Consider the following 13,896-nt stretch of genomic DNA (forward strand, 5'->3'; position numbering starts at 1 on the left):
ATGGACAGGAAGGCTTTGAGCCAGATGAAGAGCCTTCAGTGACCATGGACAGTGGCTCCCCGGCTGCATGCTGACAGAAATGCAAGGATGACTAAATGACAAGAGCCCCAAAGAAGGAGGGATTTTAAAGATTATTAAGAAATTGAGGCTAAAAAATTCTAGACTAGGAGAAATTTTGCAAGACATACAATCTGATTTCATCAACATATTTTTTTTGTTTTGTTTTTGTTTGTTTTGCAAGGAGAAAGAGGAGATGAAGGACAAAACGTATAGATTAGACTTAAATCAATCAACCTCTCTATTAACTTTATTAAGATACTGATTGAAACATACTGTATTTAAACATACACCTAGAGGTAGTTATAATTTAATTAGGGAAAGTTGAACACTGACTAGTTATTTGATGGTATTAAGGAATTATTGTTAACTTAGGTGTGGTTATGGTACTGTGGTGGTCATAGTACCATAATTAGCTGTCACAGATATATTTTCTGACCATGTATAGAAAAGACCCTCAAGAGTTTTTATTTTTACTCCTCACTGGATATGTTTTTACTGATTTGTAGAGAGAGAGAGAGAGAGAGAGAGAAACATCGATGTGAGAAAGAAACATCTACCAGTTGCCCCCCATACACACCCCGACTGGGGATCAAACTAGCAACCTAGGTATGTGCCCTGACTGAGAATCGAACCTGCAACCTTTTGGTGTATGGAATGGCACTCCAACCAGTTGAGCCACCTGGCCAGGGCAAGAGATTTTTTTAACAGCTTTATTGAAGTATAATTCACGTATCATACAACTCACCCATTTAAGGTGCTTATTTCAATGGATTTTAGTACTTTCACAGACTTGTGCAGTTCTAGAGCATTTTCATTACACGTCCAGAACCAGCCACCACCCCACTGCTCCTCTCAGCAGCAGCCCTGGCTGCCACTCATGTCCTTTCTGTCCCCGTGGATTTGCCTGTCCTGGCCATTTCATACAAATGGAATCATACGATACATGGTCTTTCAGGTCTGTGTTTTGGTTAACCTACTGATCTGAAGGTTCATCCATGTTGTATCAAGTGTCAGTTCTTGATTCCTTTTTACTGCTGAATAATATTCTCTTGTTATGGATATGCCACATTTTGTTTTTCTATTCATCAGTTGGTGGACATTTTGGTTGTTTCCGCCTTTTGGCTATTGTAAATATACCACCATAAACATTTGTGTACAAATATTTGTGTGGACATATGTTTGCATTTCCCTTTGGTATACACCTAGAAGAATTGCTAGGTCAACATTTCACTTTCCCACCAGCAGTGTATGAAGGTTCCAATTTCTCCATGACTTTACTAGCGATTTTTATTACCTGCTTGTTTGTTTTTTAACAACCATTCTAGTAGTTTTGATTTGCATTTCCCTAATGACTAATTATGATGAGCACCTTTTCTATTTTTATTTATTTATTTTTTAATATATATATATTTTTATTTTAGAGGGAGTGTGGGAGAGGGAGAGAGAAACATCGATAAGAGAGAACATTGATTGGCTGCCTCCTATACACCCCCAACTGGGGATCCGGCCCACAACCTGACCAGGAATTGAACTGGCAACCTCTTGGTGCATGAGTCGATGCTCAACCATTGAGCCATGCTGGTCGGGCTGAGCATCTTTTCTTATACTTGCTGGCTATTTGTAGAACTGTCTGTTCAACTCCTTTAACATTTTCTATTGGGTTATATCTTTTTATTATGTATTTGAATGTTCTTTATATACTCTAGATACAAGTCCCTTATCAGATAGATGATTTGGAGAAATGTCCTACTCTTCTACGGTTGTCCTTTTACTTTCTTGACAGTGTCCTTTGAAGCACAGAAGTGTTTTGTTTTGTTTTTTATTTTGATGATGCCCACTTACTTTTTTTCTTTTGTTGCTCATGATTTTGGTGTCACATCTAAGAAGCCATTGCCTAACCTGAGTTCATGAAGATTTAGTCCTGTTTTCTCTTGTAAGAGTTATAAAGTTTCATCTCTTAATTTGTATCTTTGATCTGTTCTTTTGATCCCGCAAGAAGCCATAACTTTATTAATAATAGAAACAGTTCAAATTTTAAACCAAGTTGCAGTTACTCTTTTGAAACACCAAAAACAGTTCCTCATTTTTAGATGATTGCATCGTTAATTCCATAACAGCATTTACAATGTCATTACTGCTGTTCTTCAGGGCTCCGATGGCCTTTGCTCTCTACACGTTTGCTTGACGTGGCCAATTCTATGTCCATAACTTCCACCTGTTTCATCAACTTCTTCCTCTTCACTCTCCTCTTGTACAGTTGGAGTCTGTGTGTTTTCTTGAATGTTTGAGACAGCCTCACCTTGAACTTCGAATTTTCAGCAGCTGCTAGTTGTGCTTGCTAAGATACATCCTCAATCTTGGCTTCCCCAAAAACTATGTAGGTATTTGAAACTGGACTCTTATAGACATTTGGTCTTGTGATGACAAAGAAGGAGGATATTCTTAGATTTCCAGACAGTGGCCCTAGTAACCCTGGTAACCTGTCCAAGACCTGGTCTAAACATAGCTTTCCATGCCTTCTTTCTACTCTGGTTTTCTTTGGCTTTACTGACTGGTTCTTCATCGATTTCAGCCGCTGATGCCAGCTGGGCTTGTGTGGTGGCCTCTGTAGAATCTTGTTCCTCAAGCTCTGATACTGACTCATCCCCATTAGATTCTGTTCTAGATCCTGTCTCAGCCTGGCACTGCTATTGGTACTCTGTATTGCATTTTTCATTTCATTCATTTTTATCTTTTTTTATCTCTCTAACTTCTCATTTTGTTGATGTATTTTTTTTCATGATTTGTTTCATTGTCTTTCTGTGTTTTCTTGTAGCTTATTGATCTTCCTTAAAACCAAAATTTTAAACTCTTTAAATAGAAAATTACAAATGTCTATTACTGGGAAATTATTGTGTTTCATTGTTGGTGTCATGTTTCCTTGATTTTTCATGTTCCTTGATCTTCCATCTCTATCTTCACATTTAAAGAATCAGTGAGGCTCGCCGGTGTGGCTCAGTGGTTGAGTGTCGACCCATGCACCAAGAGGTCGCTGGTTCAATGCCCAGTCAGGGCACATGCCCAGGTTGTGGGCCCCATCCCCAGTGGGGGGACTGCATGATTGATGTTTCCTCTCATCGATGTTTCTATTTCTCTCTCCCTCTCCCTTCCTCTCTCTCTAAAATCAATAAAGAAAAAAAATTTTTTTTAATGAATCATGAATCTTATATACCACTGGAGAGACAAAGAGCACTAAGGCAAATCAAAGGACAAGAAACTGCATGCTAATTCCACAAAAAAACCTTAGCTCTATTCCTTTACCTGATCCATCTCCTTTCTTCATTTTATGTACTTAACCGTGTTCTTGGATATATGTATTTCTGGGTATATATTATGTAAACTAGAACCTAACCAAGGGTGTGTTTTATGCAAACCTATTTTCTGCATGTTTGAAATGTTTCATAAAGAAAATCAGTTCAGCCCTGGCCAGTTTGGCTCAGCGGTTAGAGCGTCGGCCTGCGGTCCGGAGAGACCCGGGTTCGGTTCCCGCTAAGGGCACGTACTTCAGTTGCAGTTTTTCCCCGGCCCTGGTTGGTCGTGCAGGTGGCAGCCGCTCGATGTGTCCCTTCACATCGATGTTTCTCTTTCTCCCTTCCTCTCTCCCCCTCCCACTCTATCTGTACAAAAAAATGGAAAAATATCCTCGGGTAAGGATTAAAAAAAAAAAAAAGAAAGAAAATCAGTTCACACACATGAAAAGTTGCACCAATAGTTTTGATATTTCATTAATAAGGCCATTGGAAACCTAGATCTCTACATTAGTAATAGACTTTCCTGTTTACCAGAAAAATATTTCTCCAACGTTTTAAATCCAAAAGCATTTCATGTGTGTTACCACTTTTATATTTATGTAATAGCTCCAAGAAATAAATTACTGGTACTTCATCTTGCTGTCATTTATTGTAAACTCTATGAGAACTTTCCGTCCAAGTAAAACGCAAATAAATAGCTCCTATCATTGAAAATATTTTAAATAAAAATGATGAAGTTTATGCTGGAATTATACTTAGTCACACAGTGACTCAACTAGAACCAAGTCCAGGCCTCAGCCCACCACAGGGCCGTCCCTTCCGGACCAGCCTTTCCGGTCAGCCCCGCCCACAGCCCCGCCCATGTGCACAAGCACCTCAGCATCTTTTCCGGGTTCGGCCAGATGGGGCTGCGATCCAAATGCATGGCCCTGAACCAGGCTGGGATGTTTCCCCCACCCCACCCCCACCCCCAAAAAACATGGGAAGACTCATTTGGACAGGGTGTGGTCAACACCCAGTGGGGGGCTAACAGAGACCAGCTGCTGGCTGCCTTGTGAAGAATGAGCACCGCACCACCTTCCGGGCAGCCATTCACAGTTTAGATATCGCAGGTTAGGTTTGCATATTTATCATGACAGTTTCATGTCACAAGAATTTGAAAAGGGACATCTTTTTCTTTTCTTTTTTTTTTTTTTTTTATCCTCACCCGAGGACATTTTTCCATTTTTTGTTTAGATAGAGTGGGAGGGAGAGAGAGGAAGAGAGAGAGAAACATCGATGTGAAAGGGACACATCGAGTGGCTGCCACCCACACGACCAACCAGGGCCGGGGACAAACTGCAACCGAGGTACGCGCCCTTAACGGGAACCGAACCCGGGTCTCTCTGGACCGCAGGCTGACCCTCTAACCGCTGAGCCAAACCAGCGAGGGCAGGGGACACCTTTTTTTGTCTCAAAGTCTCCATATGGGCTATGGAGAGACATGGTCTGCAAGAGCAGAGATGGGGTAGGTTGGCCAGGGTGAGATCAGTGAAGGAAACACATTGGTGTAGAAAATGGCCAGCCTGGGGTGTGATCATGAGGGCTGAGGCGGTTCCCTAGAGGCTGATGAGTAAATGAGACATGAAGATGATGAGACAACCTAGGGAGTGAGTTCTTCTGAGAAGCTGGTTTTGGAACGGGGAGCAAAGAAATGAAATAAGTAGCTGGAAGGAGACTGTAATCAAGGGAAGGCTTTTGTTTGGGCTTCAAGAACAGGAGACACCAGAGCCTAATCGTATGATGATAGGGAGATCATGGAAAGAGGGAGAGATTGATGCAGAAAGAGAGAGTGGAAGGACTGAAGGTCAAGTCCCCGAGAATGCAACAGGGATGGAACAAAAGGAGGTAAGGATGGGGGAACAGCAGTTTTATAGACAGATGAGGGATTTTCATCCCGTAGTTCATCCTGCTCAGTGAACTCATGAGAACCACGGCCGTCAGCAGTTACGCGATGTACAAATCCACCAAAGTGATCCATAGGAAGAAGTGTGTGTGCCTAATCAAGAGAGAACGAGTCCAAAGGACAGAGCACCGACCTCTGAGAAGTCGAGGGGGAAAGAGGATAGAATTACAAAGGATACGCAACACATTTTTAAATGTTTTTTCTTTTCACCTTTCAGGTGGTTTTTGCTCTTACAGATTTTGTAATAGAAAACCTTGGAAAACGCTTTATAGAGACACCACCTATGGACCTGCCTACTCTGTACCAAGACATGTCATGCAACACGCCCCTGATATTTATCTTGAGCACAGGCTCAGATCCCATGGGCGCATTTCAGAGGTTTGCCCGGGACAGCGGGTATTCAGAACGGTAAGGTCACACTGTGCAGTTTTAGCAGCTCGTATGAACATCTCCTTGATACATTTTGCCCTTTTTGTTCCTTCTATGGAGCATGAGTTCCTACACTCATGTATCCCTTACTAAATAAATTAAGATACATTAATATTTAGCCAAATATGTTGTTAAAATTAGGTCAAAATTATAAAAGCAGATGCAAATTTCATTTGAGAAAGGGGAGATTGTTTAAAATGTTCAAGTATGATAATCTAGTGGAATAGTGACAAACTTGTTGTTTAAGACATTAAGGTAGTTGTAAAAGAATTGTAGTTTATTCCCTATGCTCAAGTGCACAAAAAAATGTCCATAGCTTTTTATGTTGTATTAATCTCATCTTTCTCATAAGCCTCCACTCTGCTGAGCAATAGGGGGAAGTTTAAACTTGTGCATTTGCATTATTATATTTTCTTCTGATTTCAATGTCTCCAGGGTAAGCTAACTTGATGAGTTTCTCATAACAGCTCTGTCTTCCTGATTTCTGCTCTTCCCCTCCTCCCCAAGATGGTGTCCAGATGGGTAGGAAAGTGCACAAGACCACAGGGCAGCAGGGGAGGGGAGGGTCTCCTATCTACAAGGTCAGTTCCAGCTCTGACAGGCCCCTGCATGGAGTGGCTCGTCTGGCCAGATCTCTGGACTGGGGATCACAACATGACAGATCCCAGTTGTTCATCTGGCATTTGTTGTCTGTAGGCTTCTCCAGAGAAACAGAGCCAGTAGCGTGTGTGTGTGCGCACGCGCGTGTGTGTGATATACAATATTCTATATATACTACATATATATAATGTGTGTGGATGGATGGATAGATAGATAGATAGATAGATAGATAGATAGATAGATAGATAGATAGGTTTACATAATTATAGAGGCTGAGTCCCAATATTGGCAGTCAGCAAGCTAGAAAACCAGGACAGCCTATGTACAGTTCCAGTCCAAGTCCAAAGGCCTGAGAACCAGAACTGGTGGTATAAGTTCCATTCTGAAAGCCAGCAGGCTCAGGACCCAAGAAGAGCCAATGTCTCTGTCTGAATCCAAAGGCCTGGGAAGACCCTGCGCCAGCTCCGAGAGTCAGGCAGAAGTTCCCTTCACTCGGCCTGTTTGTTCTATTCCGGTCTTCAGCTGACTGAATGGGGCTCTTCCACATCAAGGAGGCAACTGGATTTACTCAGTCTACCAAGTCAAATGTTAATCTAATCCAGAAACACCCTCACAGACTCACCCATAATAATGTTTGGTCAAATGTCTGAAAACCATGTGGCCCAGTTAAGTTAACACATAAATTTAACCATCAAATGATCCTACACATTTGCCTTTGGTTCTGAAGTTCTAAAAAAAATTAGTGTACAGAATTATTAAGAGCTTCTGTGGCCTGGCCAGTGTGGCTAAGTGGTTGCACCAAGAGGTTGCAGGTTCGATTCCAGGTCAGGGCACATGCCCAGGTTGTGGGCTAAATCCCCAGTGGGGAACATGTAGGAGGCAGCCAATCGATGTTCTCTCTCATCAGTGTTTCTATCTGTCCCTCTCCCTTCCTCTCTCTCTCTAAAATCAATAAAGAAAAAAAAAATTTTTAAGCTTCTGTGAATTAATAAGAAAAATAAAACAATTCAATAGGAACAAAGACAAAAAATATTAGCAGGAAATTGTCAGAAAAGGAAACCTAAATGCCTGATAAGACAACGCAAAGATGCCCAACCTTCCTAGTAATTAGGAAACAACAAATTAAAACTGTAAGGAGATGTCATTTCACAATATCAAACTGCAAAATGGTGACACAGATATGGCGCTATGGAACCATTCCTCTTGCAAGTGGGAGGGAAAAATGGGTTAAAATCACTCTGAAGAATAATTGACAGTATATTCAAGTTGAATATGGCATCCCCGATAGGCCAACAAATCATTACTACATTTGCATCCTAACAAAATCAGTCAATGTGTGCAAGGAGCCATGTTCAAGAATATTTGTAAAAACATTGTTTATAATAAAATATCCTGATCAACCAAAATGTCCCTCTAAAAAAATAATTATGTAAATTGTGACATATTCATAAAATTTGATACAATACAATATAGCCATGAATATGAATAAACTAGAACCAGTGTCTATCCATATGAATGGGTCACACAAACTAATATATAGTTGCAGGAAAACTATATAATATTGGAGAAGTATGATAAAATGGTCTTTAAAAATTATAATGAAACAAAAAACTTTTAATTTATAATCAAAATAACTACAGCAATTTTTTCCTGTTCTTTTTTTGTAAATTACAGTTGATATTCAGTATCATTTTATATTAGTTTCAAGTGTATAGCATAGTGGTTAGACATTTATATAATTTACAAAGTGAGCCCCAAATAAGTCTAGCACCCACCTGGTACCAGACATAGTTATTACAGTATTATTGACTGTATTCCCTATGCTGTACTTTACATCCCCGTGACTGATTTGTAACTACCAGTTTGAACTTCTTAAGTCCTTCACCTTCTTCATCCAGTCCCCCAACTCTCCTCTCTTCTGGCAACCATCAGTTTGTTCTCTGTATCTATGCGTCTGTTTCCATTGTGTGTGCTTATACTAGGCAAGAGTCTATTATATTTAAATATCTTAATAATTTAATTGCTTAAAAAAAAAAAAAAACATAAAACAGCATTTTGTTGTTGTTCAACCCAGGGTGCAGTCAATTTCACTGGGGCAAGGACAAGGACCCATTGCTGAAAAAATGATCAAAGATGCTATGAAAACGGGAAACTGGGTATTTTTACAAAACTGCCATCTTGCTGTTTCCTGGATGTTGGCGATGGAAGAGCTCATTAAAACCTTCACAGATCCAAGTATGTTGAACACATATCATTGGCATAATAATACCATTGTATGTAGACTTTCTTGTTGAATCGAATCCTTGTAATAATGCTTTACTGTAGGGATTGTGTTTCCTTCCTCAAGTTAAAGGAGAAATTTGAGACCTACAGAGGTATGTTACATAATCCAGATTCAAAACAAAATCTTCAGTCTCCAAGTTGAGGGTACAACCCAGTGGATCATTTCTGGTTCACATTGCCATCTATGGAAAGCCATTTGGATTCAAAACAGATTACCTGTGGGCATGGTAAAAAGAAATAGGATAATGAATTTAGGACAAAGAAGAAAATTAAACCTTTCACTATAGAAAGAGAGAAGTTAGGGAACAGAGTTGAAATTACCACCAATTCCCTTAGAGTAGCATTTTAACACTTTGTATCCTAACTGTAATATCACCCCTTTCCTTCCCACTCAGAAAAACATAGTGGGCTGCAAAGAGGTAAGAAGTGGAGTTAGAATCTACTCATTTTAAAATGTCAGTATAAAAATAATTTAAACTTTAGGAATTATATTATTGGAAAAAACAGGGTAGACCCCACTTCTCCACTTTGCCAGGAGGCCACGGGAGAAAACCACCAACTGGAGTATCCAGAGCCCTTATCTGGGGTCTTCCTTTGTGTCTCGACCACAGAAATTTTCTGGGGAGGTGAGATTCTGCAGCTGGTCTTATAAGTGACTTAAAGCTGGTCTTTTTTTTTTTTTTTTTTGGTTAATCCTCACCCAAAGATATTTTTCCATTGATTTTTAGATAGAGTGGAAGGGGGAGAGGGAGAGAGAAACATCAATTGGTTGCCTCCCATATGACCCTGATGGGAATCAAACCTGCAACCCTTCGGTCCTTGGGCCAACGTTAACCACTGAGCCAAACCGGCCAGAGCAAAGCTATTCTTATTAGTAACTGACAGCTGCTCCTTTACAGAGACCAGCCTGCACGGGTCACCTAGCCACAGCCAGGGCTTTGCTGCCTTCCCCTGAAGGCCCCTCACGGCCTGGTTCCCTGCCCTGCCTTCTGCAGGCCGCTTCCCACAAGGATCAAGTCGTTTGCATCTGTGGCCCAGAATCTCCACTCCCTCCACTCCTCCGCAGTGCGAATACGAGGTGGTCTGCTGCCAGCTAGCCCTGTGCCTTATTTCCATTTAAATTATTAAAGAAAAATCACAGAAGGTGTCAATGAGGGGGGAAAAGGAGAAATATCTGTAACAAAAATAAATTTATTTAAAAAGAAGCCCTGGCCGGTTTGGCTCAGCGGTTAGAGCGTCGGCCTGCGGTCCTGAGAGACCCGGGTTCGGTTCCCGCTAAGGGCGCGTACCTCGGTTGCAGTTTGTCCCCGGCCCTGGTCGGTCGTGCGGGTGGCAGCCACTCGATGTGTCCCTTTCACGTCGATGTTTCTCTCTCTCTCTGTGTTCCTCTCTCTCCCTCCCACTCTACCTGAACAAAAAATGGAAAAATGTCCTCGGGTGAGGATTAAAAAAAAAAGATTAAAAAGAAAAATTACAAGAAGGTCTACACTGCGGTTTAGGGATCCTGATAATTGGAACTATAATTAAGAAAAATGCTGGAAAGGCATCAACAGGCAGTTGGCTGCAGTGGTAACACATGAGCCTTCACAACGTGGAAACAGTGTCGAGCTGCGGTGGCCAGGGCAAGACCCGGGCGGTTCCTCCAGGAGGCGGGCGGGCTGTGGGAGCCAGCACGCGACTAGTGGGTGTTAGTGATTGCATCTCACTAATGCTTAAGTGAATAGAAAAATCCTCTTCTGGCCCTTGTTACAATCATTTATTTATTTATTTTTTATCCTCACCCGAGGATATTTTTCCATTTTTTGTACAGATAGAGTGGGAGGGAGAGAGAGAAAGGGAGAGAGAGAGAGAGAGAAACATCGACGTGAAGAGACACATCGAGTGGCTGCCACCCGCACGACCAACCAGGGCCGGGGACAAACTGCAACCGAGGTACGCGCCCTTAGCGGGAACCGAACCCGGGTCTCTCAGGACCGCAGGCCGACGCTCTAACCGCTGAGCCAAACTGGCCAGGGCACAATCATTTATTAACTTAACCATTTGAGTTCTGATGTTTAGCTTGAACCAGCATAAAATAAAATACATTCAGGTAATAAGTGGAAAAGAAAAAGTGAACGAAAGTTAAAAAAAAAAAGAAAAGAAACAAAAACTCTGGGCCTGACATTTTAAGACCCAAGTCAAGTTCTGCCCCCACCACTTCCTGACTATGCATATTACATCTCCGCTCCGGACCTGTTTTCCTGGCTATGAGCATTGCTAGAAGTCTCATACTAAGATGACTTCTAGGTTCTAGTCCAGCTCTAAACTTCTGTGATGTCTGTGAAAGTTAAGATTCTTTTTTTTTGTTTGTTTTTATCCTCACCCGAGGACATTTTTCCATTTTTTGTTCAAGTAGAGTGGGAGGGAGAGAGAGGAACAGAGAGAGAGAGAGAGAGAAACATCGACGTGAAAGGAACACATCGAGTGGCTGCCACCCACACGACCGACCAGGGCCGGGGACAAACTGCAACCGAGGTACGCGCCCTTAGCGGGAACCAAACCCGGGTCTCTCAGGACCGCAGGCCAACGCTCTAACCGCTGAGCCAAACCGGCCAGGGCTGAAAGTTAAGATTCTTGATGCTTTAGCAATTATAAGAGAAAGAGCATGGGGGAAAAAAAAAAAACTTATCTAAACCTGGCCTTTTTCATTCTTTGGGTTTTTTGGTTAGTTTAATCATTAGCCCTAAGATCTTGGTTGATATTTGACTTCTATGCCTAATAATTTCTACCTCAAATAATTTTAGTGTTGCTCTAGAGTTGTAGTAGAACTAACTTTTAATTATGGCTATTTAAAGAAGCTCATTCATTTAGCTCAAACTAAGAAGCATAATTCAACTTTGATTTGTAGTCAGTCATTCATTCAATAAAATTTGAGAATCTACTGTATACATGCCCTGTTCTGAGTGCTTAGGGTATGTCAGTGAACAAAGCCACCACAAATGTCTGCCCTCCCCGAGCTTATATTCTAGTGAGGGGAGACAGACAATAAAAAAACCACATGATAACTCATTTATATGGTAAGACAGAAAGGGGTCAGTGGTTTGGAAAAAATTAAAAGGAGAATCAGAAAGGTCAGGATGGAATGCAGGTAAGGAGGAAGGGTAGATAGCAATTTTAAATAGTGTGGTCCGGGATGACCTCTTTGAGAAGGTGACATTTGATCAAGACTTGAAGAAAGTGAGGGAATCAAAGGAAAAAGGTTCCGGGCAGAAGGAACAGATAGTGCAGAGGCCCAGGGAGGGAGCAAGGCTGCCAAGTTGGAGGAACACCATAACACGGACTTAAAAATCAATGCCAAGAAAGTCATCTTTGGGTGATTCCTGTGTCTTCCTGTGATGCGAATGATGATTTTCCCAACATTGCTCATTGCTTTGACCTTTTTAACCTAGAATGGAACTCACTCTTTTTTTTTTAGTCCTCACCCAAGGACATATTTACATGTATCTTCAGATAGAGCTGGAGGGAGAAAGGGAGAAGAGAGAGAGAGAAACATCAATGTGAGAGAGACACATCGAGTGGTTGCCACCCACACAACCCCAAACGAGGCCAGGGACAAACTGTAACCAAGGTACGTGCCCTTAGCGGGAACTGAACCTGGGACTCTCCGGTAACGGGCCGACGCTCTAACCACTGAGCAAACTGGCCAGGTCGGAACTCATTCTTTCTTAGATTCTCAGTCCTCAGCTAGGAAAGAGGATCGACTTAACCTCTTGTTGCTACGCCTGAGGTCTCTCCATATCCCTGCTGCCTTGGTTTCTTTTGCAACTTCCCTGCAGAAGGGAGAAGTCCCTTTCTTCTCCACAGGCTTTCTGACCATTTTCATGCAAATTGTCTTAAATTAAGTGGTTAAGAAAAAAAAAAGTTTATGAACGTAAACACACTGGCAGTCCCTGTCCTCTTTTGCAATTGAAATTTTTCTCCACTTCAGAGGGAAAGCCTTTAACATCTCCATCAAGTAATGAAAATTAATGTCTCATTTCTTTTCTCAAACGTGCCAGTGTCTAGAATGCTGAACTCCTGCATGAGGATTTCTGTAAAGATTCCCTCAGAGCATTTCAAAACACTTTACAACACACTTAAAACAGATCAGCTAGTCTGGCCCTGGCAGGTTTGGCTCAGCAGTTAGAGCGTCGGCCTGTGGACCAAAGGGTCACAGGTTCGATTCCTGGTCAAGGGCATGTACATGGGTTACAGGTTCAATCCCCGGCCCCGTTTAGGGTCATGCAGAAGGCAACCAATTGATGTGACTCACATCGCTGTTTCTCTCTCTCCCTCCCTCCCTCCCTTCCACACTATCTAGAAATACAGTGGAAAAATATCCTGGGGGGGGGGGGGTAACCTAGTCTTTAGCACTCACAGCATTTCTTGCTACCCTATAATAACTACTGATTATAGAAAAGTGTTACTTAGTGTTAAGCATTTTTTTTTTGTCTTTTTATTGTTTTGTCTTTGTTTTAAACAGATATTTATATCAAGGACAGTTTTCGACTTTTTTTAAGTTCCATGCCTAGTGATACATTTCCTGTTACAGTTCTTCAGAATTCTGTCAAGGTAAGGCGTGCACGTGGCTGGGAGGACGTGAAGTGGTCAGCCTCAGAGTGTCCACCCAGTGGTCCAGGGAGCTCAGGCCCCAAGCAGGACAAAGTCTATGCAGCCCAGGTGGGGAAACAGTTTCCCAAGCCACTGCCCTTCCTCACGTGCCCTAGTCCTGGTCACTCAGCTCTTCCATCTTACCTCTGTCAGAAAACGTCAAGGGTGCAGAGTGATGAGAACAGGATCCCTCCCAGCATTATTTCAGTGCTGACAGTTTCCAACGTGTGAGCAGTCTCTGCAGACATTCACCCAGGGATGTCATAAGGATGCTTCCTCCCTCCCTGCCCCACGTCACCAGGGCAGAGTGTGGGATGACGCCATAGGTTGGGATGACCAGAAAATCGAAGCAGAAGGCCTTGTTTAGAAAAATGGACACATAGCCCTGGCCAGTTTGGCTCAGCGGTTAGAGCATCAGCCTGCAGACTACAGAGACCCAGGTTCGGGTCCCGCTAAGGGCACGTACCTCAGTTGCAGTTTATCCCCAGCCCCGGTTGGGGTTGTGTGGGTGGTAACCACTCAATATGTCCCTTTCACATCAATGTTTCTCTCTCTCTCTCTTCCTCCCTCTCTCCCCCCCACTCTATCTGAAGATAAATGCAAAAAATAAAAAAATGTCCTTGGGTGAGGATAAAAAAATAATAATAAAATAAAATAAAT

General features: G+C 42.2%; 1 protein-coding gene across 1 annotated transcript in view; it reads left to right on the forward strand.

Moving 5' to 3' along the window:
• Nucleotides 1-13,896, forward strand: part of DNAH6 (dynein axonemal heavy chain 6) — a 237,689-nt gene that overhangs the window by 196,574 nt on the left and 27,219 nt on the right. Inside the window, exons 65-67 of the mRNA XM_036262769.1 lie at nucleotides 5,513-5,703; nucleotides 8,399-8,559; nucleotides 13,109-13,197. Coding sequence (XP_036118662.1) covers nucleotides 5,513-5,703; nucleotides 8,399-8,559; nucleotides 13,109-13,197 — 441 coding nt within the window. The remainder of the gene's footprint in view (nucleotides 1-5,512; nucleotides 5,704-8,398; nucleotides 8,560-13,108; nucleotides 13,198-13,896) is intronic.

Source organism: Molossus molossus, unplaced genomic scaffold (assembly GCF_014108415.1).
Source record: "Molossus molossus isolate mMolMol1 unplaced genomic scaffold, mMolMol1.p scaffold_m16_p_15, whole genome shotgun sequence".
Lineage (NCBI taxonomy): Eukaryota > Metazoa > Chordata > Mammalia > Chiroptera > Molossidae > Molossus > Molossus molossus.